This window comes from Bubalus bubalis, chromosome 9 (assembly GCF_019923935.1).
Source record: "Bubalus bubalis isolate 160015118507 breed Murrah chromosome 9, NDDB_SH_1, whole genome shotgun sequence".
Taxonomy (NCBI): domain Eukaryota; kingdom Metazoa; phylum Chordata; class Mammalia; order Artiodactyla; family Bovidae; genus Bubalus; species Bubalus bubalis.
The window spans coordinates 71,890,947-71,918,132 of record NC_059165.1 but is presented as its reverse complement, the minus strand read 5'-3'; the positions used below and the strand labels follow the sequence as shown (position 1 = coordinate 71,918,132).

Genomic DNA, 27,186 nt, shown 5'->3' with positions numbered 1-27,186 from the left:
GAATTCAGTCCTTAGGGTCACCGCCTACTCTCTCCTCCTTCCTCTTACCCTTCCGCCTCAGGGCGGTTGTGCAACCCCTGTCTCTTTTCCATTCTGCAAAGAGGGCGACCAGTGGAGGGCAGCAGAGCAGGGCTGAGTACCTCACAGCTGAATATAATTGCCCAGTGTCAGGCGCCGTCGCGGGAAAGCCTAACTGTTGGACCTTACGTGCACTGTATTGTGTGCTACTGTATTTACTTTGAATGAGAGTGGAGGGCGAGGAGCTGGGGCGGCACAGTCGTTTCTGGTCTAGAGCTTCTTACTGCTGAGCCGCCCCGCGTACCCTTGCTGGCCAGCGAGTGGGTTGCTCCGACTCCTTCCCGCACACGTGGAAAGTCGGGGCCCAGCCGGCGGCGTCGGCGGCTGGGGCCCCTTCCCATCGGGCTGCCCAGGGGAGCCCCGTCACAGCCGCAGCAAACATCTAAGGGGCAATTTCTAGCCGCCGCCCGGATCCTGTGGCCGACTTCACTCTTAGTGCGCGGAAGGGGGAGGCTCGGCCACCCCTCCGTGAAGCCGTGAGTGGGCGAGTCCGGAGCGGCTGAGCAACTGCCGTGGCTTCCGGTTCCGTTGACAGCTGCACCGAAAACCAGAGACCCGGCTGCAGGAGCAGGTGAGAGCCCGCTGGCCTCCCGGCTGGGAGGTGCTGCTCAAGGGCGTGGCGCGGTGGGCGGTTTCTCCGGCAGGCTCCCAGTCCCCGGCTCTCCTTCCAAGCTTCGGGACTAAGCGCCCTTCTCCAGTCCTCCCTCGGGTTTGTTTTCTCCGCAGATCTCGGCCCGGGCAGGGAGTTGGACCCTTGCATTCTCAGAGAAATTTGAGAAGCCGCCCTACTGGGGAAGTCGCTCGAACCGACACGTCCCATCCAATCGCGACCCGGCCGAGTTGGAGGTAACGTCATAGGGAGATGATCTGGGAGAAGTGTTCTAGGCAGTGGGAAAAACCCGGAGGTGGAAATAAGCTGATGTTCGAGAAACAGAAAACTAGTGTGATTGGAATATGGCCATTGAGAGGGACAGTGGTAGGAGATGAGGTTGGAGAGGTGGTTTGGAGTCACAGAGAACCTTGTAGACCATAAAAACAAGGGTGGTTTTTAAGTACTTGTAAATCTATTTTTTTTTTTTTAATTCTTTATCTTTTTGTTGTGCTGGGCTTTTGTTGCTGTTCATGGGCTTCCTCTAGTTGGAGCAAGCAGGGGCTACTTTTCATTGTGGTGCACAGGTTTCTCATTGCAAAGGCTTCTCTTGTAGAGCCTGAGCTCTAGGCATGCAGGCTTCATTAGTTGGGGCACATAGGCTCAGTTGTGGCACATGGGCTTTAGTTGCTCCACAGCATGTGGAATCTTCCCAGACCAGGGAACCCTGCATTGGCAGGCGGATTCTTATCCACTGTACCCCCAGGAAAGCACACTCTATTGGGTTTTAAGCAGAGGAGTGATGTATAAGGTGAAGAATGGATAGAGGTGGGGCGTGTAAAAGGTTAAGTGTTGGGCCAGCAGAGGCTGTTCAGTTCTGTGTCAAGCAAAGGGGACTTTCTGTCATTTGCACAAACTTCTCTCCTTACTTGCTCACCCCAGAAGGTGCCCCTCTTGTGTTAGGATACTGAAGACTGAGGACAAGAGCCCTGTGCACACGCCTTGGTGGGGATTTCATTATTTCACTCATGTCTCTTCCTGCCCAACCAGGACAAGTTTGAGTTCCGGTCCCCTGATTAGGAAGTGCATGTACCCACTGTGGACCAGGCCATAAGCCTGGGGAGAGAAGATGAGATTGGACTCCATCCCTGAGCAGCTCACAGTCTAGTGTGGGGAGACAGACATGTGAATGGGCAGTTACTGTGCTGAAGTGCTGAGAACTCAGATGTTTGTGGTATGGGGCACCCTTGATAGAGGTTTGGTTTGTGAAGCAGGGGAGGAGGCAGGGAGATTTCATTGAGGGCTTCATGGGGGAGCTGATGATTAAATGTCATCTTGTGTTCTTGCAGAGAACACTCTAGACATAGGAAGAGTGGCACTCTAGACGTAGGAACAGCTCATGCAGAAGAAGTGAGTGAATGTACAATTGCAAAGGGCTTCTGTGTCAAACCATGGCAGTGAGGAGTAAAGGGTGACAGGATCTGATGTGTTGTTTTGGGGTGATCACCCTGGTAGATAATTTCTGTCCATGTGAGACCTTGGGGAGGAGGGCTTAGGACAATGGAAGTGACATTCCCTGGATTAATCCTGAAGACAGACTCCCACTCATCCATCCTTGTGCCTGGTGAAGATGATCAACTGTGACTAAGACAAAGTGGCTCACCCTGGACATGCTGAACTGGCCTCTTGGGCTTTTCAGATGGAATACCTGCAGGCAGTTCTATTTTCCCATCTCGTTCATTAAAAAAAATTTTCTTGAGGTAATCACACTTGTCAGTTCATGGTACGTTTAACTGGTCCACACAAGCCATTTTTCTCCTTGGCATTTGTTTACATATTTCCCTTTTATCCCTATTCCTCCCACCATTCCCTTCACCTCCGCCCTGACTGCAGAAAGCCACTCTCTTATGTGTTTGGTATATATACCCTTTTATTTGCGTGTGTCCTTGGTTGTATACCTATATTTTAAAAGTGCATAAATGGTATTCTGCCTGGACTTAATTTTGTTTCTTTTTTTCCTTCAGTACCATGTTTTGGGATCTTACTGATGTTGCTGTCGTTTCTCAGTGCTACCCCAGGTTCCGCAGATGCATCTCCCAGATTTTACTTCCTTGACTTACAACTTCCACTAGGCTCCTGAGTTGTCTCAAGCTCCCTACCACAACACGCAGCACTGGGATAAAAATTCCATCTCCTTCCTCAGCTTTTTAATTCACTTTCAAGTTGCTGACTTGGGCTTTCCTTTAATAATCCTGGAGAAGGAAATGGCAATCCACTCCAGTATTCTTGCCTGGAGAATCCCATGGAGGGAGGAGCCTGGTAGGCTACAATCCACGGGTCGCAAAGAGTCGGGCACGACTGAGCTACTTAACTAACTTTAATAATCCTGGTATTAGTTGATGTCTGACAGGCTCATACTCTTTGACGTTGGTGAGGTCCTAACCTTTCTTGAGCTATGTTTGTTTTTGGTAAATTGTGATTCTGGTTCCCAGACACTTTTGGCAAATACTCTTTTGTACTGCCATCTTTCCTAGTTGATCATCTTATAGGCTGTGAGGTTACTTTCCTGTTTCTTGTCATCATGAATCGTTGCTGTATACTCATTCCAACCACAAATATTGGCTGTGTTCCTTTCCTGGTGAGATGGTGGCCTGTTAAGCTGGTCCAGAGAGGACTGTGATGCAGAGTGCTTCAGAGAGGGGCTCTGGAGCCAGACTGCCCAGCTTTAGTTCGAGACCCTCTACTTTGCAGCACTGTGACCTTGAGCAGTTTATTTAATCTGAATTTCATTTTGTGTTCTGTAAAGTGAGTCTCATAATTGTACCTGCCTCATAGTGCAATTGTAAGAATTAAGTAAATTAGTTAATTCATGCCAAGTCATTAGAGTAGTTCCTATCACATAATAAGCCCCTATGAAATATTAACTATTAATAGTAATAATTATAGTATATTATTTCCAACAGGTATCCCTGTTATATTTTGCTTGTAATGGTTCATATCCAGTTATAGGGTATTTTCTTCAGGGAGCATGAAAAGGGGGGCATGTTTTCTAGACACGGTGATGAACAAATTCTAGTGTGATAGTGTCAGCCATAAGGAGGGAGGACATGAATACCTCTCAAGGCCCTGCGTACCACTTCTCCATCACTCATCACCTGTTTGATAAGGAGACACTGGCTGCAGGTTCGGCTGAGGTGATGGGGCCAGAACTAACAGTGCTGGTGGGAATGGGAAGAGGGTCTGGTAAAACTGGAAGAATCCCAATGGTCACTTTGGACACAGAACTCTCTTTGTGGTGTTACTCTGTACCCTTCTTTGAGAGAGAGAACAACTGGCTAGATCTGATCATTTGAGAGGTGCATTTGATAGAACCCTCTCACTGCCTTGGTGGCCCAGACAGTAAAGAATCTGCCTGCAATGTGGGAGACCTGGGTTCAATCCCTGGGTTGGGAAGATCCCCTGGAAAAGGGAACGGCTACCCACTCCAGTATTCTGGCCTGGAGAATTCCATGGACAGAGGGGCCTGGCAGGCTGCAGTCCATGGGGTCGCAAAGAGTTGAACACAACTGAATGACTTTCACTTTAAATCCTGTAGATGGAGGGATGAGGAGTGAAATCAACTCTGTCACTAACATTTTAAGGATTGTCTGTGTGTTCAGTGTCACAGGCTGCTCTGAAAGGGAAGGGAGCGGTGGCCCAGTGTTGAAGGGATTTAGCAGTGGGACCTCAGTGGTAGGAAAGGTAGAACAAGAAAAGTCAACTCTCTTTCAGTGGTATAATGAGAAGGAAAGTTGTGTTACAACAAGAGATTTTCTAGTCTAGTGGGGGAGGCAGGCCCTCAAACAGATCATTACCCAGTGATCAAAACTGAAATAGAAGGATGCCAAGTGGGAGTGGAGAGAGCCAGGTGGGAGCAGGGTAGGGATAGCTGCAGAAGATGACCTCTGATGGCCCATTTTCTCCAGTAGTTGAGGAGGTGAAGGGTGATAGAGAGCATACCAAGGCGTGGCGCTGTGATGGAGTATAGATAGTATTGCCTACTGAGGGCTCTGCAGGGCCTGCTCTCCATTTTAATTAAAAAAAGAGATGAAGGGAATCCCCTGGTGGTACAATGGTTAAGACTTCATGATTCCACTACAGGGGTCACGGGTTTGATCCCTGGTCGGGGAACTAAGATCCCTTCATGCTGGGATCAGCCAAAAAAAAACGAAGAGAGATGGATGAAGATTCTGATGAAGAGTTGAACACAATGAACACAGGAGTAATTTTCTTAACATGATTCAGAAAACCCCTTTCCTGTCTCCTTTCACCCTCCAGTGGCACCCTGGCTGAGAGTTATGGAAGCTGTGTACATATATGTTAGGCTGGGAATTTCTAAGCATTGAAATATGATATGGAAATAAGGTGGGATCTGGAAGCCCTCTTCACTGCCCCTCTGACCCAGGTGGGGGCCTGACACAGTGGCTGCTATGGAGCAGTGTGCAAGTGTGGAGAGAGAGGTGGACAAGGTCCTGCAGAAGTTCCTGACCTATGGGCAGCACTGTGAACAGAGCCTGGAGGAGCTGCTGCACTACGTGGCCCAGCTGCGGGCTGAGCTGGCCAGCACAGGTGGGTGTCCCCTCATGAGTCCCACATCTGCCTTCCTAGGGGCCTAGGAGACCCCAAGGCTGCTTGATGACAGAGTTCTGGAAGGATGGTGGTTAGGGCATTGATAACATGGGTCCTTAGGACTCTTCAATAGGGGACAATGGAAGTCTCTGAACTATTTCAGAAAACCCAACAGAAATTGTTAATTTACCTGAGATCATTTACGTTTTCAATTTATTTTTCTATTTTGAATGTTTAAGACATTTTAAGATGTTTTCAAATTTACAGAAAAGTTCTAAGAACAGTATAAAGAGTTCATATATACCCCTTTACCTAGATTCACCAACTGCTAATATGTTGCCATATTTGTTTTATCAGTTTTCTCACATATTCTTATTACTTTTAAAACCACTACAAAGTAAGCTGCAGATATTATACAGCTAAGTATGACCTAAGGTCAAGGGCATTCTCTTACATAAGTTCAGTGTAATTATTAAAATCAAGAAGTTAAACAAGCCACTGACTAGTTTCTGGGAGGCAGGAGTAGAAGTTCTGCCAGTTGATGGTAATGGCAGGTGAGGAAATGAATGAGGACTATCCAGTAGAAATTCATGAATATTTATCAACCTTTGAGAATTCCATTGGTGTTGTGGATGAGATGCTGAAGACCAAGATGTCTGTTTCTAGAAATGAGATGTTGCAGAAGTTGGACCCACTTGAACAGGTAAAAGTGGATTTAGTTTCTGGCTTACACGTTAAATTCAGTGTTTGGGGTTTATTTGGCAACTCATGGAGTCAGTCCTAAGGAACATCCAGTAAAGCAGGAATTGGAGAGAATCAGAGTGTACATGAACAGAGTCAAAGAAATAACAGGCAGGAAAAAGGCTAGCAAGTTGGATAGCGGTGCAGCTTCAAGATTTGTAAAAAAATACCCTCTGGGATCCAAAACCTAATAATGCATCCAAAGTTGCCAATAAAGGAAAAAGTAAAAATTAACCTTTCGGTTTTGACGTACACATATTAAAAAGTACATAATTTTTATTGTTTTCCACAAAATAGATGATGATTATGTGGTATTGTAAGGTTTAAATGTATCCTTTATTGAATTCATGTATAAAACTTTGCATTTTAAATTTGTAATGCTGAATACTTTTTTCCTCAGTAAGATTGTTACCTTTATTGATTTTCTTATAGAACACTATGAGGTTTTTAACATTGTGGTATATATATATTTTTGAACTTTTTATTTTGTGTTGGGGTATAGCCGATTAACAGTGTTGCGACGGTTTCTGTGCGCACTGAAGGGACGCAGCCATACATGTGCAGTATCCATTCTCCCCAGGGCTCCCCTCCCGTCCAGGCTGCCACGTGGTACTGAGCAGAGTTCCATGTGCTATACCGTAGGTCCTTGCTGGTTATGCTTTTTAAATACAGCAATGTATACATGTGTACCCCAAACAACATTGTGGTATATTTTGTATTTATAGTTCACTGTCTCTTGATCAGACTTATTTGGTCACTCTTTCAAGTGTCATTTTATAAGCAATTATGAAATTTAAGTTAAATGTTCTTTGTAAACATTTGTCTGTTTTTGATGAATAATGATTTTATGAAGTATGCTTAAGTTATAAATACATCTGTTTTCACTATATAGTTTTCACTATCTAGTATTAAGAAAGAATGAAATGAAATGTCCATTTTTCTCTGTGCAGTTATTTCATTGTGCCTTCATGATTTGAGGAAGTAGTGCTTTTTGTGATATTTGAAGTATGAAAAGCAGGAATTGGAGAGAATCAGAGTGTACATGAACTTGAAGGTTATTCTTCAAGTCATGGCAGTTTGCACTTGTTTAGTCACTCAGTCGTGTTCGACCCTTTGCGACAACATGGACTGTGGCCCACCAGCCTCCTCTGTCCATGGAATTTTCCAGGCAAGGTTACTGGAGTGGGTTGCCATTTCCTTCTCCAACTTGGCCGCTGTGTCCCATTTAAAATAAAATATATTCTTGATAAATTTAAATGGGAAATGAGGTTGTACATCGATGGCTGAATTTGACATAATGGCTATACCCTATCAGTAAAGCTGTAAATGTGTGGGACGTGCTCTTTAGTTTTCTCTTTTGAGTAAATTTTCCCTTGAAATCAGGAAGGTAGGTTTTAGAAATCCTTAGAAATGGAGGGATTCATGAGTTTTTGGTCCTTATACATAGTGCCCATAATTCTTTTGGCCTCACTTTTTCAGACTTCTTTTTGTTTCTGAGGCTACAGCAAGTATGTACAATTATTTTGGAACAACTTTGTATGTTATATAATGCCACCACTTAAGCAGAGGAGAACTCCAAAGGAGAGTGCATTGTGTTTATATTCTGATTTATTGTTCTGCAATATTTGTTACAGAGGATTCTAAATATTAAAACTTTTAATATCTAACTAAGCCCATGAATTTTAATTATATACCATTAATGCTTTCAGTCTTTTTTCTTTTTTTTTAACTTATTTATTTGGCTGCACTGAGTCTTAGTTTCAGCTTGTAGGACCTTTTTAGTTGTGGCATGTGGAATCTGGTTCCCGGACCAGGGATCAAACCCACACCCCCTGCATTAGGAGCTCAGTCTTAGCCACTGGACCACTAGGAAAGTCCCAATGCTTTCAGTCTTTGAGTTCACATCATTATGTATAGGAATGCCAAGTACAGTGAAGTACTTTAATTTTTGAAAAAGAAGTGTTAAATTTTCCCATGTGATTAATTCTCCATAAGTAACCTGGAATAAATGGATTTCTTGGTTTATTGTAGCAGATATGGGAAATGGTCTTCAATGTAATGAATTTTGTAAAGTCTATCGAACTGTTTCTGTGGCACATGAAAAGGAAGACGCAGAAAGACAGATGCAGATAGATGCATCTGATAGATGCAGAAAGTCTTCTGATGCAGATGTCAGACCGTTTTTGAAGTAGAACATTCATAGTTATTACACTCCTTTTTTCACCTTCATCCCCTCTAAATTGTAGTTTTTAAAAAAGTAACTTCTTTATGAGAGAAGTAAATGTTAAGATAAAAAATTAAGTGAATATAGCTAATGAATATAGCTCATATTTCAATTTGCCATTACCCAGTAATTTTCATAAAGCATTTTATTCCCCAGTCCAGGCTCTGATCTAAGATCAAGCACTGCACGTAGTTTCTTGTGTCTAATTTTTAGTTTTTTTTAGTCTGGGACATTTCTACCACGTGCTTTTGTCTTTCAGGACATTGACATTTTGGGAACATTAAGGTCAGTGATTTTGCAGAATGTCTCTTGATTTGAATTTGTTTGCTCTTTCCTCATCTTTTTTTTTTTTTTTTTTTTTGCATTTTGGGCAGGATTACTTCAGAACTGATGTGTTTCTCAGTGCATCACATCAGGAGGTACAAGGTATCAGCTTGTTCCATTATGGTTGATGTTAACTTTGATCACTTGGTTAAGATGGTGTCTGCCAGGTTCCTACACCCTAATAATGTTAATATTTCTGTCTTTAGAGTTAATAAGTAATTTGTGGGGAGATACTTTGAGACTATATACATTTGCTGTGCTTCTTCAGACTCTGCCTCATTGGTTTTCTCATCCCTTGACAATTCTTGCCTGAACAAATCATTACAGAGTTAGCTTCAACATAAGTGGTTTTTCCTGCTCTATCATTTCCTATACACTTGTTAGTAGGCATTTAACATAAGAAAGAAGCTTGCCCATCTTCCTTACTTAAGTTCATGCTCATAAATTCTTATTTTATTCAATGGGTTACAATCCATTACTGTTACTATCAAGTTGTATAAGATTTGACCAGAGGTAACCCCTATTTCCTATGTCCTTTTTTTTTGGATTGAGCTATAACTCACATTAAAATTTACCTTTTTAAAGTATACAATCTAGTGGATTTTAGTATATTTCCAGAATTGTACATTCATTACCACTAATTATAGAACATTTTCATCTCTCTCAAAAGAATCCCCCACCCATTAATAATCACTCTGTCAGGTTGGTTTATCTCTCTTCCTCAGTTCTTGTCTGTCACAATAAAAATTTGGAACAATGAACTAAAGGGTTTAAAACAACAAACAAGTTAAGAGCTCAGTTCAGCTCAAGCAGATAGATCTTTTATAAGACACTCACAAGACATGGGAGCAGGCCGACCCCAAAGGAGTTGTCCTCCCCTTGCCTCTTGGCTTCCTGTCGCCTCCTATTGGTTATGCCCTGTGCAGAATAGGGCTTACATCCACCAATAATCAATGAAAGGGAATGCAAATGGGTGTATGCTCAAGGCCGATTGACAATTGGAAGTTCTATAACAGCAGGCCCTGGTGTTTATGACTTCCCATAATTCAGTCTGTTATAATCATATATATATATATATATACACATATATATATACATGTTATAATATATATATAGGGCTTCCCTGATAGCTCAGTTGGTAAAGAATCCGCCTGTGATGCAGGAGACCCCAGTTCAATTCCTGGGTCAGGAAAATCTGCTGGAGAAGGGATAGGCTACCCACTCCAGTATTCTTGGGCTTCCCTTGTGGCTCAGCTGGTAAAGAATCCGCCTGCAATGAGGGAGACCTGGGTTCAATCCCTGGGTTGGGAAGATCCTTCAGCATACGCTCAAGGCCGGTTGACAATTGCAAGTTACATAAAAGCAGGCTCTGTTGTTTATGTCTTCCCATAACTCACTCTGATAATAATCATATATACATACATATATATATGTTATAATTATATATATATATATATATATATATATATATATAGACAGACTGTTTATGAACCCTAAACAGGCTCCTAGCTACCTAAGGTTACTTGGAGAAGCCCCTGTGGTTAGTTTATATCTGCTGTGTGCCTGGGATGCATGCGCAGGAGTTGGAAACATCTCTGTGGTTATTTTTGTAGCACATCTGTGAGCTCTCCTGGGTGTATCTGGGATGGAGTTTAGAGATCAGCTTGCATCCCTTTCAGCCAGGCCTCCCCTGGTTGCTTATGTTTAACTTCCTACCTTATAATTCCATTTCTGCTTCTCCAGCCCCTGGCAACCACTAACCTACTTTCTGTGGACTGTTCTGGATACTTCATATAAATGGAATCATGTAATATATGACCTTTTATATTCTTTCACTTAGTGTGTTTTCAGGGTTCATCCCTATTGTGCCATGAATCATTGCTTCATTCTTTTTTATGTGCTGGCTCATATGGTAACTCTCTGTGCAACTTTTTGAAGAGCTGGCACACTGTTTTCCAAAGTAACTGCAACTTTTTGTATTCCCACCAACAATGTATGAGAGTTCCAGTTTTCCCACATCCTCACCCACACTTGTTTTTACCTGTTTTGTTTTTGGTTATAGCCATCCTAGTAGGAGTAGGCCCAGCCGCCACCTTCTGTTTGTATTTGTCAGGACTCATTCAGGTAAATGTGACAGAAACCTAGCTCAGACTAGCTTAAACAAACAGAACAAACACAAAGTGGGGGGTTGGGCTGCTGGGTTTATAGTCTCAAGTAACTGAAAGGTCCAGCCCAGTTGGATCTGGGTGCTCACGTGATGCCTTCAATCTACACTGACTTCATTTTCAGAGCAGTGCTCTCTGGAGGTGGCCCTGGTGCTCCAGCAATTCCAGGAGTTCGCATTTTGTTTGTTTAGCAAGCTGGCAGAATGCATTTCTCTTCCAGGGCTTCTGGTCTCGGAGCTGAGACACTCCCTGGTCCTCATGGGTCATGTTATCTTCCCTGGGTCATATTTTCCTCCCTGAACCCAGATGCTACCATCTAAAGAAGGGGCAGAGATGCTGGCTGGAAGAAGGGGCCTGTCTGCTCTTCTCTATTCCAAGCCCCACACGCTTTTGGTAGTTCATGTGGTTCACCCAGCCATGGGGGTGGAAAGCACTGTATTGTGAGACAGAAATGTCCTTGTGCTTCCCTGATGGACCCTGCCTGCCTGGTGTCCTCTGGGTTAGAGGCATTAATGTGGGGATAATACTTTATGATTCAAAGCCTTCCCACACAGTGTCTCCCTTAAGATGTTAAGGAACCTTCTGGCGTGGTGGTGAGGAGCCAGGGCTTCAGATCTGTCACTGCTGTGAGCTCTGGCAAGTTACTGCCTCAGCTTCCTCAGCTGGAGTATAGGCTACTAACAGTGCCATTGCACACAATGGTAGTGAGGATTAAATGAGCTAAAACCAAGTACTTACCACAGTAAGTGCCAGAACAGCTTCATTTCACAGCAGCCTCCAAGGCCAGCACTATCACCTGTTTTATAGATGAGGAAATGAAGACTCCAGGCAATGAACTGGCTTGTCCCACTTGGCTAATCCCAAGTCATACAGTTAAAGAGTGGTGGGACCCAGAATAGGAGCTGAGTCTTTCACTCTGGAGTTTAGGGCTACTTCCCAGGCCTCCCTGCTGGCATTTAGAATAGGGAGGCCGAGACAAGGTCTGCTCCTCTGTGTCCGAGTCCTGACTCATTACTATTGTTTCTCTGCAGCCATCCAGGGAAGCCCTCTCTCAGCTACCCTCTCCCTGGTTATGTCACAGTGCTGCCGGAAGATAAAAGACACCGTGCAGAAACTGGCTTCAGACCACAAGGACATTCACAGCAGTGTTTCCCGAGTAGGCAAAGCCATTGACAGGGTGAGCGTGTGGGCAGCTCCAGACCGGGGGCGGGAAGACCTGTGGCCGGTGTGTGTGTAGCAGGACTCCTCAGGAAGCCAGTGTGAGAAGTGCAGGCCTGAGTCACAGGGCGCTGTCTCTCGTCCTCGTCAGAACTTTGACTCTGAGATTTGCGGTGTGGTCTCCGACGCGGTGTGGGACTCGAGGGAGAAGCAGCAGCAGACCCTGCAGATGGCCATCTTGGAGCATTTGTATCAGCAGGGCATGCTCAGTGTCGCTGAGGAGCTGTGTCAGGTAACGGGCTCACTGGGGAGGTGCTGGGACCTGCCTGTTCTGCTTTCTGCTTGCTAACGTTCTTTACATTAGGACCCCATTATTATTTTTTTTTTTTATATCCAGACAGGTCAGTTTATTTACATGACTCGGACATGTGTGTCATGGGAACACCTGTTCCCAGAGACCCGTCTCCAGCGGACAGTTGGCCTGGCAGGGCATCCTTGCCTCTGGACTGCACATGGGGAGTCCAAGATTTCTGTCAAGACTGTGTGCCTTTACCTTGTTTCCACTGATGCAGTGTTTCCTTAAATGAGTTCATCTCTATTTTGAAAATTGCATCTAGTTTATTAAAACGAAAAACAACAAAAATAGTTCATCCATTGCTCCCACCCACTACCCGCCACTTCTTTTAAGCACCAATCTGTTCTTTGTATTTATGAGCTTGGTGTTCTCAAAAACATTTTAGATTCCACATGTAAGTGAGATCATACAGTAGCTGTCTTTGTCTAGCACATTTCATTTAGCATAATGCTCCCATCCATGTTATCACAAATGACAGGATTTCCCCACTTTTTTTAATGGCTGAATGCGTGCGTGCTCAGTTGCCCAGTCGTGTCTGACTCTTTGCAGCCCCGTGGACTGTAGCCCACCAGGCTTCTCTGTGCGTGGGATTTTCCAGGCAAGAATACTGGAGTGGGTTGCCATTTCTTACTCTAGGGGATTTTCTGACCCAGGGATTGAACCCAAGTGTCGTGTGTCTCCTGCATTGGCAGGCGGGTTCTTTACCACCAGTGCCATCTGAGGAGCAATATTTCATTATATATATACATTTATATATTTAGATCGTAGAGAAGCTGCCTGCAATGCAGGAGACCCGGGTTTGATGCCTGGGAAGGGAATGGCTACCCGCTCCAGTATTCTCTTCTGGAGAATTCCATGGACAGAGGAGCCATGGACACAAGGACAGTGGGATACAGTTGATTGGGTTGCAGAGTCGGACATGACTGAGCGACTATGTATGTATTTATATATATATATACACACACCACATTTTCTTTATCTATTCATCCATAAATGGACACTTAGGTTGCTTCCTTATCTTGGCTATTGTAAATAATGCTGCAGTGAATATGGGGGTAGCGGTGCAGATTATCTTTTCAAGTTAGTGCTTTCATTTTCTTTGGGAAAATACCCAGAAGTGGGATTGCTAGATCATATGGTAGCTATATTCTAATTTTCTGAGGAACTTCCATACTGTTATCTGTAGTGGCTGCCCCAGTTTACATGCCCACCAAAGGTGCATGAAGGTTCCCCTTTCTCCACATGCTTGCCAGCACTTATTTCTTGTCTTTTCAATAACAACCATCCTGACAGGAGCGAGGTGAGGGCTCCCTGTGGTGTTGATCTGCGTTGCCCTGATGATTAATGACGTAGGGCATCTTTTCATGTGCCTGTTGGCCATTTTGATGTCTTCTTTGAAAAAAATGTCTCTTCAGATATTCTTTCCATTTTTTATAAGAATTTTTTTTTTTTTTTTGCTATTGAGTTTTTATATATTTTGGATATTAGTCCCTTAGGTAACACGACCTGCAGATATTTTTTCCTATCCTGTTGCCTTTTCATTTTGTTGATGGTTTCCTTTACTGTTTGATGTAGTCCTGCTTGTTTGTTTTGCTTTTGTTACTTCTTAAAAGAAATTTATTTTAGAAATCAGTGCCCCTGCCATAAATGGAAGGTAGCTACAAAATATATACAATAAAAAGTGAAATTATTAATTTCTAGCTGGATTTGGGTGTCCGCCAGAGTTCTCAGTGCCTGATAATCCTTTTCTTAAAAGGGGAGACTAGTAAAGTGACAAAGTTGTACTTGTTAGGTGTTAAACGACACCCTGGCAGTGAACGTAAAGGATGCTTTCCCTTAATGTAATTAGGGGGATTGAAAAAGAGTAATTTTCTCTCCATGCTACTCAGTGTGGGTCTCCAGTACCACAGCAGATGGGGTGAGGTTTGCAGTCTGTCCTCTGGGAGGCCAGCATGTGGCACTCAGCCTCCCAGAACTTGAACTGGGAAAAAGAGGAGTCCAAGGGACTGGCAAGAGACCATGGCCCCTCTCTGGCTTGTCTTTGGTGGATGAGGTTTTACTAGGTGTGGAGCAGAGACGTTTGGAAACACAGTCCTCCAGTGGTAGATGGCTCTCTCTCCCTCTAGGAATCAACACTGAATGTGGACTTGGATTTCAAGCAGCCTTTCCTGGAGTTGAATCGTATCCTGGAAGCTCTGCATGAACAAGACCTGGGGCCGGCACTGGAGTACGTTGGCCTTTGGGTGGTCCCACAGGGGACAGGGCTTGTCTGCTCCTCACGTCACCCAGCATACTTGACACACCTCCAGCCCTGTCTCTCGGGCCTCACATAAGATTTTGGAGGCCCTGCCAAGCCCCCTTCTCTTGCCTTTCTAGCTCCCACTCAGCTGGCCTCTTTCTTCCCAGGTGGGCTGTCTCCCACAGGCAGCGCCTGCTGGAGCTTAATAGCTCCCTGGAGTTCAAGCTGCACCGACTGCAGTTCATCCGTCTCCTGGCAGGTGGCCCTGAGAAGCAGCTGGAGGCCCTCAGCTACGCCCGGCACTTCCAGCCCTTTGCTCACGTGCACCAGCGGGGTACGTGCCTGGGTGCTGGGGTGGCCCCTACAACATGCATTCCATTATGCTGCCCTGCCTCACATGTATATGGCATGCCCCCCTCCCCCCAAAAAAAGACCCGCTCCTTGACGCAGCTGGAACGATGGGGAAGAAACTGAAACCCCTCCCTACGTCATGTTGTGCCATCATGCTTGCCACAGAAGCAGCCCTGAAACCTTACTTCCTCACTGGATTTTAGGGGAAACTGGCTTTGCCAGAGGGCATTTTAATCCTCTATTGGCCAGGTCATGGGCCTGGGAGCCATGGGGCACAGCCTGCTCCCCATACTGCCTCAGCAGCCCTGCCACCTGAGGGCTGGAGGCAGAGCCGGGAGAAAGGCTGCCTCCTTGCACCCTGATTCCCCTTTGCCTTGTAGAGATCCAGGTGATGATGGGCAGTCTGGTGTACCTGCAGCTGGGTTTGGAGAAGTCACCCTACTGCCATCTCCTGGACAACAGCCATTGGGCCGAGATCTGTGAGACCTTTACCCGTGACGCTTGTTCCCTGTTGGGCCTTTCTGTGGAGTCACCCCTCAGTGTCAGGTATCGTCAGCCCTGTGGGGGCAGTACAAGTGGGCGGGCTGAGGGAAACCCAACTTGTCAAGGCCCTGCCCTGTCCAGGGATGGTGTTCGGTGCCTTCACAGACCTAAACTGGCTGCTCAGTCACTCTTCTAGGTAGGAACTACCTTTCTTTCTAGTACCCCTCCCAGGTGGTGCTCGTGGTAAAAACCTGCCTGCTTTGCAGGAAACATAAGGGGCGTGGGTTCAGTCCCCGGGCAGGCAAGATCCCTTGGAGGAGGAAATGGCAACCCGCTCCAGTATTCTTGCCTGGAGATTCTCATGAACAAAGGAGCCTGGTGGGCTACAGTCCACGGGGTCACAAAGAGTCGGACATGGCTGAAGTGACTCAACACACACTACAGCTGGAGAGCAGATTTAGAGTTGTGGCCTGGGGTCACCACAAGGTCAGTGGCAGAGTCAGGGTTCCCATTTTGTAAGGTCTCTTGAATGAAGTCCGTGCCTCCTGCACCTCACCTCTGGGTAATCACAGGACCCTCTGACAGCCTGGCCTTCTGGCCACCTCATGTCTCAAACACCACCTCCCTCAGGGAGACTGAGTAGCTGAGTCACAGGTGCCGAGAGCTTTCACTTGGAAGGCTCCTTTACAGTCATATTCTCCTCATGGCTTCAAACCAACTGAAGAGTTACAGGTACTGTTACCCTCATTTTACAGGAAGAAACAGAGGCTCCTAAGGCCTCATAGGGAATGAAGGTCACCTGGACCTGACCCCACCACATGTACACGTGTGGTGTATGTACATACAGTGGTGTATTTTATTTAGGCTGGCTGTGGAACCGCATGGGGCACATGTGTCTGCCCGGTCGCGATAGGCTCCATCCTCCAGTTTCTTCCCATGGACTCTGGTTACAGAACAGTCTTCCCCAGCACGAACAGGGGCACCTTAGGCCGGTTCTGTTTGCACACCTGCTCTGCGTATTGCAGGGGTTTGGCACCCCAGGCTCCAGTCAGTTGGTGTCCCATCCCCACCCCAATCCTAGTGAAAACTGAATCTACTTTTTCCCATTTCTAAGTGCCCTGGTTGATGACCAGTTATAGAGGTGCACTGTGATGACGGAATGGGGTACACAGGCAGGATGAGGCCCTTCCAAACATTAGTGTCCCTGTCACACCAAGGACGTATCAGTGGATGAACAGGTATCTGTCCCCTGGATATTCCTTTTGTCCAAATTTTGGGGTGCACTAGAATGACTTTCTAGAGTTAAGACATAGAACCACATATGTGGCTTTACGCGTAACCTGAGAGATTTTTAAGGACTGGTTTGATCAAGTCCTTAAAGAGATTTTTAAGGACTGGTTTGATCAAGCCACTTTGAAACCCTGTGCTGAGTCACATACTGACAGTGTGCTGGGCCTTTTGTCTGTCTGCTGGGCTCTTGGTCAGGCTGGTCCCTCCAGCCCCTGCTCTCTGTTCTGCAGCTTTGCCTCTGGCTGTGTGGCGCTGCCTGTGCTGATGAATATCAAAGCTGTGATGGAGCAGAGGCAGTGCTCTGGGGTCTGGAGTCACAAGGACGAGCTACCGGTGAGGCCCAGCAGGGGGAGGCACGGCATGAAGCGCTGGGGAGGACAGCGCCACAGGAAGGGGGACTCACCCCACTGTTGGCCTCCCCAGATTGAGATTGAACTCGGCATGAAGTGCTGGTACCACTCAGTGTTCGCGTGCCCCATCCTCCGCCAGCAGACGTCAGATTCCAACCCTCCCATCAAGCTCATCTGTGGCCATGTCATCTCCCGAGATGCACTCAACAAGCTCATTAATGGAGGAAAGTAAGTTCCTGGGGTTCTTTTCCACCTTAGGTTGATTCTTCTCCTGGCTGGCCACCTGAGACATTCTTGGTTCTTCTCCCTTTGTAGGCTGAAGTGTCCCTACTGTCCCATGGAGCAGAACCCAGCAGATGGGAAACGCATCATATTCTGATTCCTGCTGGGGAGGAACTTTGTTGCAAGAGGTCTTTCACCCACAAGCCTTGGTCTGTCCCGGTGGGGGTGGCTGGCTTCCGTGAACTGTGGTTCATTTCAGAGCAACTGGCTGAGGAGTGCCACTACCAACAGGGCCGGCCCTCTGGCAGAGGCCAAGGAGGGAGATGAGACAGCCTACAGCAGGCAGCTGGCTTCCTGACGGATGGCAGGGACTCTGGCGTCTTGTACTCCTGCTCTGCCTCCTGCTCTTTATATTTGCTGTTGACTGGTGGCAACTGACAGAATAGCAAAGCACTTGGTGGGCACAGCAGATGTCTTCCATCCCTGCCCTCAGCCAGATCTCTTCCTGCTACACCAAGGCTTGTGTCCCCTCCTCCCACTGTACAGCCTCACAGCTCTATGTGTCAGTTCCCCACAGTAGTCCGGGATAGAACTGAATGCCGTTGTTTTATAACTTTGAACAAATATATTCACAGGCCTTCTCCTTACTTTGCCTGCCTTTAGCTTCACTGGCAAAGAATTACCAAGATGTAATTACCTGTGCCCACCGTGCACAGGTGCTGGGCATGCGGGATGGGAGCATGCCAGCCACAGAGTGCAGTTGGAAAGAACCCAACCTGCATGTGATTGGGAGAAAACACTAGGAGATGGCAAACTCTGGGCAAGACGCTTTTACATATACATAATTGTATTACCTACTCATTAGAAACGAGTGTGAAGGGATATAGAAAGATGAAATGACTTGCCCAGAAAGGCTCACAGCTTATCAAGAAGACAGCCTGGAGTTTAAACCAGTTCCAACCCTCAAGCCCAAGGTCCTTCCAGTTTATTGCAGGGTGCCTGAAGCTTGGCTGCTGTGTGTACTGAGTCTGCGCTGGGCCTCTGAGAGCAGGAAGGCACTATAAGTCTAAAATGTTTGAAGAGATGAGGTTACTGGGGCCATAATGGCAAAGTAGGAGAGATGGCCTGGGATTCTGCATTAGCTTCAAATACCTACTTAAAATTTACTGTGTGGGCAGGTAAATTGCGTCCGTCAGCTTCCCAGTGGCATTTAAGGCTCTTGGGGGAAAAAGCAAAGAGGAATGGGGGTGTCCCCAACATAGGAACTACAAGCTCTATGAAGTGGGTTCTGGGCTCAGCTGGCTTGCCCTGCAGCTCCCAGCTACTCTAGAAGTAGAGTGGAAAGCTTAGTGTGGGAGCAGGGTCCGTTCTCAGCTTGAGCCCAGCACTGACCCTGGTGGGCAAGCATTCACACCGAGCATTATATGGAGGTTACTTCTGCTCTTTCCTCCCCACCAACAACTTGGCCCCACCAGTAGTTGCTGCTTAAAAAAAAACAACACCCGCAGACTCACCACATTTTAGTTTTAGGATTTACTTCCCCCACATCACATTCTTGGAACTGTCTTCACTGAAGCTCAACAGGAAACAGCGCTGTCAGAGAAGATGCTGCCTCTGCTGTTGTGAAGCAGCTGTTGGAGCTGCTTGGGAAGAATACTGCCTCGGGACCACAGAGATGTCTGAATGTGGGGAGCAGGAGGCCAGCCAACTGGCCCGCCACCAAGCCACTGTTTTTAGAGCAGGTGCCCAGGTTGTGCTTAAGTCCTTCACATGGGCGGGGGCAGGGCTTGCACCTCCTCCAGGCACTCGTCATAGGCCTCCTGGTATTCCTCGTGGGGCTTGACCATTATCACGCAGGTGGGGCGCTTAGAGCCAGCGGCTGCACCCAGGTCCTGCAGAGAAGGAAAAAAGGCTGTTTGGAACAAAGGCCACACAACCTGTGCACCAAGAAGTCACAAACTGATGATCCACCAGCCTAATCCAGCCCACAGACGTGCTAGTCAGTCAGTGTTAACATTTTGAATTGGTTGCCACCATCTAAACTCAGCAGACTTTCAAGCTGTGGTCCAGCGACACTGGGCCTACAGTTCTATATGGCAATTGTGAAAGGGCTCCAGCTCAGTAGGGGCTGTCCCCTTAAGCAGGGCCTATGCTTTCCAGGGCCCTGCTATTCCCCACCCCTTGGCGCCCAGACCTGGCCTCTGCTATGTAAGGGTAAGGACAGCTGCAGGTCCCTAGAACATCCCTTCTGAACACTGCACCCACCTAACAGGACTGACACATTCAAGTTCACCTTCTGTTTCATTCCCACAGTCCCATTTTACAAGGAAGTAGAAGTACAGAGAGGTGACTTATCAGCATTCCCTCATCTGGGAAGCAGCAGAGCCAAGAATCCATCCAGGCCTGTCTTTAGCTCCAAAGGTCATGCTGTTTGCCACTATGGCCTGCTGCCACCAACCGGATCCCAGACCCTCTTCTGTGCTGACCAAGATCAGGGGCTCAGAGGCTCCTTACCGTCTTAGAGGGGATATAGACATACGGCAAATTCCGGTCTTCACACATAACTGGGAGATGGCAGTATACCTCAATGGGTAACGTGTCTCCTGCCAAAACCATAATCCTGAAATAAGAGAAACCACTGTCATTCCCAGCTTGCTGGTTCCCTTTTCAGTCATAAGGGAGGTCTCTGAGCTGGGCCTTGGGGGCTACAGAGATGGGTAAACTGGCCCCTGCCCTCAAGCAGCCGCATCATGTATGTCTCCCAAACTCAAGAAATGCATTCAGATTTGTTTGGTTAGTGCATTCCTCTGGGGAGGTGATCTCTGTTGCCTGGCAACAAGTAAATGCCACCAAGTGTGACAAAAGGTACTGTACCAGGACAGATAAAGTATGAGAGATGCCAAGGAGTAAGAGCTCAGCTCTCTTTGGACAATCAAGAAAGGAATCAGGAAGCAACACTTGAGAGAAAAGCTGAATGATGAACATCTGTCAGGCAGCCCATGGAGGGGCTTTGTTGCTGCCAGTCACTAAGTCATGTCCTACTCTTTGTCATCCCATGGACTGTAGCCGCCAGGCTCCTCTGTCCATGGGGTTTTTCCAGGCAAGAATACTGGAGTGGGTTGCCATTTCCTTCTCCAGGGGAATCTTCTCAGATCAGGGATCAAACCTGCATCTCCTGCCTTGGCAGGCAGATTCTTTACCACTGAACTACCAGGGAAGCCCATAGAGGGGCTGGGAGCAGGGAAAGCATTTAAGGTTGAGAGAATCAGAAAGATACCAGATACACAGGGGATGGCTGTTGTTGGGAGCCAGGGATGGCTTTGGAATCCAGGATGGGGAGATGAGGCTGACAAGAAAGCTAGAAAAACTAGTCACATGTAAGGGTCTTGAGTGTTTCAAGGCTCATTCCTAAGAGTGATAGGGAACCAAGGAAAGCGTGCCAGAGAATCTATAACTGTTCTAGCTGGCAAGGTGATGGGGTTCTGTGACAAGGGCCTCAGGAGCCCTGATGACAGAAGGAAGAGTCTGTTCTAGGGGAGAGGAAAACACAAGGAAAGCTCTTGGGTTCAAAGCACTATGTCCACACCCCCTAGTTTTCCTTTGGCTCATAAACTCTCCTCCTCTGCAGGCTCTGCTTCCTTTGAGTAGCCTTTATTGTTTTTGGCTGTGCTGTGCAGCTTGTGGGATGTTAGTTCCCCAACCAAGGGTGGAACCCTGGCCCGCCTGCAGTGGAAGCATGGAGTCCTAACCACCGGACTGCCAAGAAATTCCTGCAGTGGAAGCATGGAGTCCTAACCACCGGACTGCCAAGAAATTCCTGAGAAGCCTTTTAATGCTGGTATTCCCACAGCCTGGTCTTTCTGCTCTGTCAGTACGTTCTCTCAGCTGACCCCATCTGTAACCAAGGCTTCAAGGGCCAACTCTATATTGACAACTCCCAAATCTATTCTCTCCAACCCAACCCTCTCCCAAACTGAACACCCATATAGCCACCTGCCTATCTGACAGTTCTGCTAGGGAGAGGGTTCCCATGTTTAAAAGGCACCTTGAAAACTTGTCTAAAACCAGACTCGTGATCTTCTCATACAAATCTGGCTCCCTCACTGTTCACTGTCTCAGTGAACGGGCCCTCTGTCCATCTGCCTGGAGCCCACACCTCCTCACTCTGTATGCAAAAGTCCTCTCAACCATCCACTTTAATTCTCTCCATCTCTGCCATCAATAACCCAATCAAAATTGCTCTCATCTCTTCTGCACCAGAGTAGCCACCTATCTCAATTTCTCCATCTATTCTTCCACCTCTGATCTTTTCCAAAGTTTCCAGAAAAACCTTCTAAAGGTGTAAACATAATTATGTCACCCCTCACTTTAGCACTCATTGGCTTCCAAAACTCCTGAGTACAAAAACTAAACTTACAATGGCTTATAGAGTCCCATGAGAAGATAGCACTTCTATCCACTACTACCCTCTCCTGCCCTGGAATCTACTTTCTCCTGGCAGAATGCCCCCCAAACCCGGAAGCCACAAACTAATCCTATATCTTCAGACCTCAGCTACCCCACCTAGGTCAGACTCCATAGAGCACCAAATCCTCCCAGCATTATTTAGCTCTTGAGCACCTACAATGTACCAGGCACTTCTGAAAATAAAGCAGTGAGAGGCTTTATTCTGTTCTCAAAGAGCTTACTTTCTGGCCTGAGTGAGAGAGACAAGGAATACAAATGCAAATAATTTTCAGATCCTAAAAAATGCCAAAAAAGAAAGCTGTAGGATAATGAAGTCATTCTCACTGCACCCTGTACTTTTCCTTCATGCTTACCCATGACAACTTGTAATTTTGTGTGTATTTGATTACTGCCATTGTCTCCCCATAGCACAGTGCCTGAAAAACAGTAGACACTTGGTAAATAGTCGCTAAGTGAATGAAGCTGGGATCAATCCTAAGTAAGTTGGCTTATACAATTTGGTTCCCCTGGAATTCACCTTCCCCAAGATGTCCCTTTGAGCTCTTGTAAGTGGTATCGACATCTGTACGGAAGGGAATGTATCTTCTGCATACGACCCAAGTCAGAGCACTTTTACCAACTACCTGTTAAGTAGCAGGACACCATCCCCGAAATCCGGCGGAGGGTAGGGGGGATTCTTACCCTTTCTCGCCTTTGTTGATAAATTTCTGAACCTCCTTCACCCCCCGCCGAATCTGCTTCTGCTTCACGGCTGCAACGACAGAACAATCAGTCGGGGGGGCCTCGGCCTGCCACCCGCGTCCCACCCCGGCTCGGCGTCCACCGCACCTTTCTTGATGCATTTGTAGAGCTTCCGCGTGAGGCGGCGAGAAGCCAGAGGCTGCGCGATGGGGTTCAGATTCACCAGCAGTTCATGGTAAGTGCGCTCCCCGCAGCACGCGTCCGCCTGAGCCTCCGGCCCGTCTGGATCTGCCTTTATTTTGGTCATGGCAGCGACTGGGGCAACCTAGCACTCAAGGAACAAGTCCACGCGGCCGGCACTTCAAAAATCACTTCCGGGTCATGCTACTCTGAGGGAAGAGGCAGTAAGACATAGCCAATTAGGAAACAGGGAGCTCCGAGGGGTGGAGTCTTGGCCGTAGGGGCGGGGCCACCCCCACAATGCAGGCGGGGCGGAAGCGGTTTAGGGCACGAGTTGACAGGCAATCTGTGAATTTGGGCAAACTCCGGGAGATAGTGAAAGGCAGAGAAGCCTAGCGTGCTACAGTCCATTGAGTCGCAAAGAATAGCACACAACTTCGCGACTAAACAACGGAGGGCCTATGAGGCGAGGGGCGAAGGCCGGAGGGAGGCGGGCCCTGGAGGAGGCGAAGAGGGACTAGGATCCGGGCTTGGGTTTGTGTGAGAGTTCAGCGTCACAGGTGTAGGCGGTGCGAGGAGGAAGCAGTACCTGTATGGGCGTGACCGCATCTAAGTGGACGGGAGCCTTGCCCAAAGGGCGGGGTCTGTAACCAGGGTTGTGGAATGGGAAGTCTTAGGTGTGATTCCAAACCTCCTTAGAATCTGATCCCTCACTTGGGCAGTTCAGATCCCCATCTGGTGCCAGGTCCTGAGTTGGTCCTGGGTGCTGTACCGTAGGTGCCAAGGTTAAGGTAAAGCCTGGCACCGCTTGCGATTTCTTCGTTATAGCATGGTTCTCATACACTGCTTTCCGTTCATTGGCGAGGGATGGAGCCATTCACTCACTAAGCGCCTCGGTCTAGACCGCTTTTCTTCGGAGAACTCGGTACGACCCTTCCCGCAGATATCTGCTCAGCTGTTAATCACGGGAGAGATTCTCCTGACCAACGTACCTAAAATTAAAGTTCTCTGCTTACCTCCCGCCGGCATCCTCTAACCCTCTTGTTTTCTTCGTAGTTCCCGCCGCCGCCTGGCATCACACCCACAGAAGGCATGACGGAGACCGCTGGTGGGAGCTGAGAGGGAACACGGGCTGAGACTTGAGGGTGGGGAAGTGCGCTGAGTAGACGGCGCGTTTGCAGTTAACTCTAGAGGATTAATTGGGCTACCCTGGTGGCTCAGATGGTAAAGAATCTGCAGGCAATGAGAGAGACCCGGGTTAGATCCCTGGGTTGGGAAGATCCCGTGAAGAAGGAAATAGCAACCCACTCCACTCCAATATTCTTGCCTGGAGAATCCCATGGACAAAGGAGCCTGCAGGGCTACAGTCCATGGAGATCGCAAAGAGGAACACAACTGAGCGACTAACACACACATACAGTGCTGGGGAGGTGAGCAGGCCTAGACCGGGGTGGATCTTGTACCTCTGACATTTCTTGTACTCTTTCTTGGAACGTTGGATGAATATTTGTTATTTACTCGCTAAGTCGTGTCTGACTCTTTTGTGACCCCATGGATGTAGCCCACCAGGCTTATCTGTCCATGGGATTTCCCAGGTAAGAATACTGGAGTGAATTGCCATTTCCTTCTCTAGGGAATCTTCCCAACCCAGGGACCAAACAGGCGTCTCCTGTATTGGCAGGCAGATTCTTTACCGCTGAGCCACCAGGGAAGCGAATCATTGCTATACATCAGTTGCCTTTGATTATGTGGTGGTAGGCGGGCCATTTTTGTGGTAGTGGAACAGGCCATAAAGTGGAACTTTGAAAGTCTGCAGGTGGCCTTGACAGCAGGGGACAGTTACGCCAACTGAAAACCTGAACTTTTAACCCTGAAACCAAGTGCAGCCATTACATAAAAAAAACAAGTACTCTTGTTTTCAGACTTTAAACTTTTTATTTTGTATTGGGATACAGCTGGTTAAAAATGCTGTGGTAGTTTCAGGTGAACAGGGAAGGAACTCAGCCATACATATACATGAATCCATTCTCCCCTAAACACCCGCTCCCATGCAGGCTGGCACATAACATTGAACAGAGTTCCTTGTGCTATACAATAGGTCCTTGTTGGTTATCCATTTTAAATATAGCAGTGTGTACCTGACCTTCCCCAAATCCCTAACTATCCCTTCCCTCTGGCAACCATAAGTCGTGTTCTGAGTTTGTGACTGTCTTTCTGTTTTGTAAGTTCATTTGTATAATTTCTTTTTTGAATCCACATATAAGGGATGTCATGTGATATTTCTCCTTCTCTGTCTGACTTATTTCACTCGGTATTACACTCTTTTTGGTCCATCCATGTTGCTACAAATGGCATTATGTCATTCTTTTTAATGGCTGAGTAATATTCCATCATATATATTATCATACCTTCTTTATCCATTCCTCTGTTGATGGACATTTAGGTTGCTTCCATGTCTTGGCTATTATAAACAGTGCTGTAATGAACACTGGAGTGCATGTATCCTTCCAAATCATGTTTTGTTTTCCAGATATATGCCCACGAGTGGGATTGCAGAGTCATAGGATAACTCTGTTTTTAGTTTTTTAAGGAACCTCCATCCTGTTCTCCATAGTGGCTATACCAATTTACATTCCTACCAACAGTGTAGGAGGGTTCCCTTCTCGCCACACCCTTTCCAGCATTTGTTGTTTGTGGATTTTTTGATGATAGCCATTCTGACCAGTATGAGGTGATGTCTCATTGTATTTTTGATTTGCATTTCTCTAATAACTAGCGATGCTGAACATCTTTTCATGTGCCTATTGGCCATCTGTATATCCTCTTTGGAGAAATGTCTATTCAGGTCTTCTGCCCATTTTTTGAATAGGTTGTTTGTTTATGCTGTTAAGTGTCATAAGCTATTTGTAAATTTTGGAGACTAATCCCTTATCAGTCACGTCATTTGCAAATATTTTTCTCCCAGTCTTTGAATTGTCTTTTCATTTATTGTTTCCTTTGCTGTGCAAAAGCTTTTGAGTTTAAGTGGGTTCCATTTGTTTATTTTTGTTTTTATTTCCATTATTCAGAGAGATGAATCAAAAAAGATGTTGCTGTGATTTTTATGAGAGAGTGTTCTGCCTATGTTTTCCTCTAGAAGTTTTATAGTGTCTGGTCTCACATTTAGGTCTTTAATCCATTTTGAGTTTATTTTTGTGAGTAGAGTTAAAGAATGATCTAATTTCATTTTTTTTTTTAACAGGTGGCTGTCCAGTTTTCCCAGCACCATTTGTTGAAGAGACTGTCTTTCCAACATTGTGTAGTCTTACCTCATTTGTCATAGATTAATTGACCATAGGTGCTTGGGCTTATTTCTGGGTTTTCTATACTGTTCCATTGATGTATGTTTCTATTTTTGCACCAGTACTGTACTGTTTTGATGACTGTAGCTTTGTAATATAGTCTGAAGTCAGAGAGCCTGATTCCTCCAGCTCTGTTTTTCTTTTTAAAGATTGCTTTGGCTATTTGGAATCTTGAGTCTCCATACATTTTAAATATTGAGATTTTTAATTCTAGTTCTGCAAAAAAATGCCACTGGTAATTTGATAGGTGTTGCATTGAATCTGTAGATTGCCTATCTTTCTAAAACTATTCCAAAAAGTTACAGAGGAAGGAAGCTTCAAAACTCATTTTGAAGGCCACCATCACTCTAATACCAAAACCAGACAAAGATATCACACACAAAAAAAGAAAATTATAGGCTAATATCACTGATGAATATAGATGCAAATAGTCCTCAGCAAAATATTAGCAATCCGTATCCAACAATACATTAAAAAAATCATACAAAGTGTCAGCTTTTTGAGTCATAAGACAATGAAATGCCAAGAATAAATCTGTCATTAGTAAACCTCTCTGATGATCAAGAGGGATTCATCCCAGGGATGCAAGGACTTTTCAACATTTGCAAATCAATGTGATACACCACATCAACATATTGAAGAATAAAAACCATAGGATCATCTCAATAGATGCAGAAAAATCTTTTGACAAAATTCAAAATTCAGCACCTATTTATGATTAAAAAAAAAACAAAAAACAACTCTCCAGAAAGTGGGCACAGAGGGTACACATCTCAGCATAATAAAGGCCATATATGACAAACCTACAGCTAGCATCATACTCAGTGGTGAAAAGCTGAAAGCATTTCCTCTAAGATCAGGGATAAGACAAGCATGCCCATTCTCACCACTTTATTCAACATAGTTTTGAAAGTCCTAGCTACAGCAATCAGAGAAAAAGAAGAAAGGGAACCCAAATTGGAAAAGAAGAAATTAAACTGTCAATGTTTGCAGATGACATGATACTATACATAGAAGATCCTAAAGATACTACCAGAAAAATACTAGGACTCGGCAATGAATTTGGCAAAGTCACAGGTTACAAAATTAATACATGGAAATCTGTTGCATTTCTATACACTTAACAACAAAACATCAGAAAGAGAAATTCAAGAAGCAACTCCATTTACCATCACATAAAAAAAGAACCTAGGAATGAGCCTACCTAAGTACTGAACACTACAAGCTGCTGAAGAAAGAAATCAAGACATAAACAGATGGAAAGGTGTACCATGTTTGTGGATTGAAAGAATCAATATTTAAAAAATGACTACGCTATCCCAAAACAAGTAGCTTTTTGA

The 27,186-nt window shown here is 46.0% G+C and overlaps 2 protein-coding genes and 2 pseudogenes across 9 annotated transcripts; 2 read left to right on the top strand and 2 right to left on the bottom strand.

The window, feature by feature from the left end:
- The window catches only part of LOC102409934, a 742,713-nt pseudogene that overhangs the window by 105,312 nt on the left and 610,215 nt on the right, over nucleotides 1–27,186 (bottom strand).
- RMND5B (required for meiotic nuclear division 5 homolog B) lies at nucleotides 28–17,824 on the top strand. 8 transcript variants are annotated; one of them, XM_044947724.1, is made up of 13 exons: nucleotides 28–649; nucleotides 805–924; nucleotides 5,112–5,275; nucleotides 8,500–8,525; nucleotides 8,615–8,666; nucleotides 11,811–11,906; nucleotides 12,039–12,179; nucleotides 14,369–14,469; nucleotides 14,649–14,815; nucleotides 15,213–15,378; nucleotides 16,836–16,938; nucleotides 17,029–17,183; nucleotides 17,271–17,824. In XM_044947724.1, the coding sequence occupies exons 3-13, from the start codon at nucleotides 5,198–5,200 to the stop codon at nucleotides 17,332–17,334; spliced, it is 1,149 nt and encodes a 382-aa protein (XP_044803659.1). In that variant the 5' UTR covers nucleotides 28–649; nucleotides 805–924; nucleotides 5,112–5,197; the 3' UTR covers nucleotides 17,335–17,824. The 8 variants fall into 8 exon arrangements, with proteins under 8 accessions (XP_044803659.1, XP_025148670.1, XP_025148672.1 ...); XM_025292885.2 differs by lacking the exon at nucleotides 8,500–8,525 and having other exon boundaries at nucleotides 31–649; nucleotides 11,761–11,906; XM_025292887.2 differs by lacking the exons at nucleotides 8,500–8,525; nucleotides 8,615–8,666 and having other exon boundaries at nucleotides 31–649.
- LOC123335093 lies at nucleotides 5,282–8,493 on the top strand (annotated as a pseudogene).
- On the bottom strand, nucleotides 18,696–22,697 carry NHP2 (NHP2 ribonucleoprotein). Its single transcript, XM_006039618.3, has 4 exons — nucleotides 22,473–22,697; nucleotides 22,326–22,395; nucleotides 19,692–19,797; nucleotides 18,696–19,069 (listed from the first exon to the last, which is right to left on the bottom strand). The coding sequence occupies exons 1-4, from the start codon at nucleotides 22,630–22,632 to the stop codon at nucleotides 18,944–18,946; spliced, it is 462 nt and encodes a 153-aa protein (XP_006039680.1). The 5' UTR covers nucleotides 22,633–22,697; the 3' UTR covers nucleotides 18,696–18,943.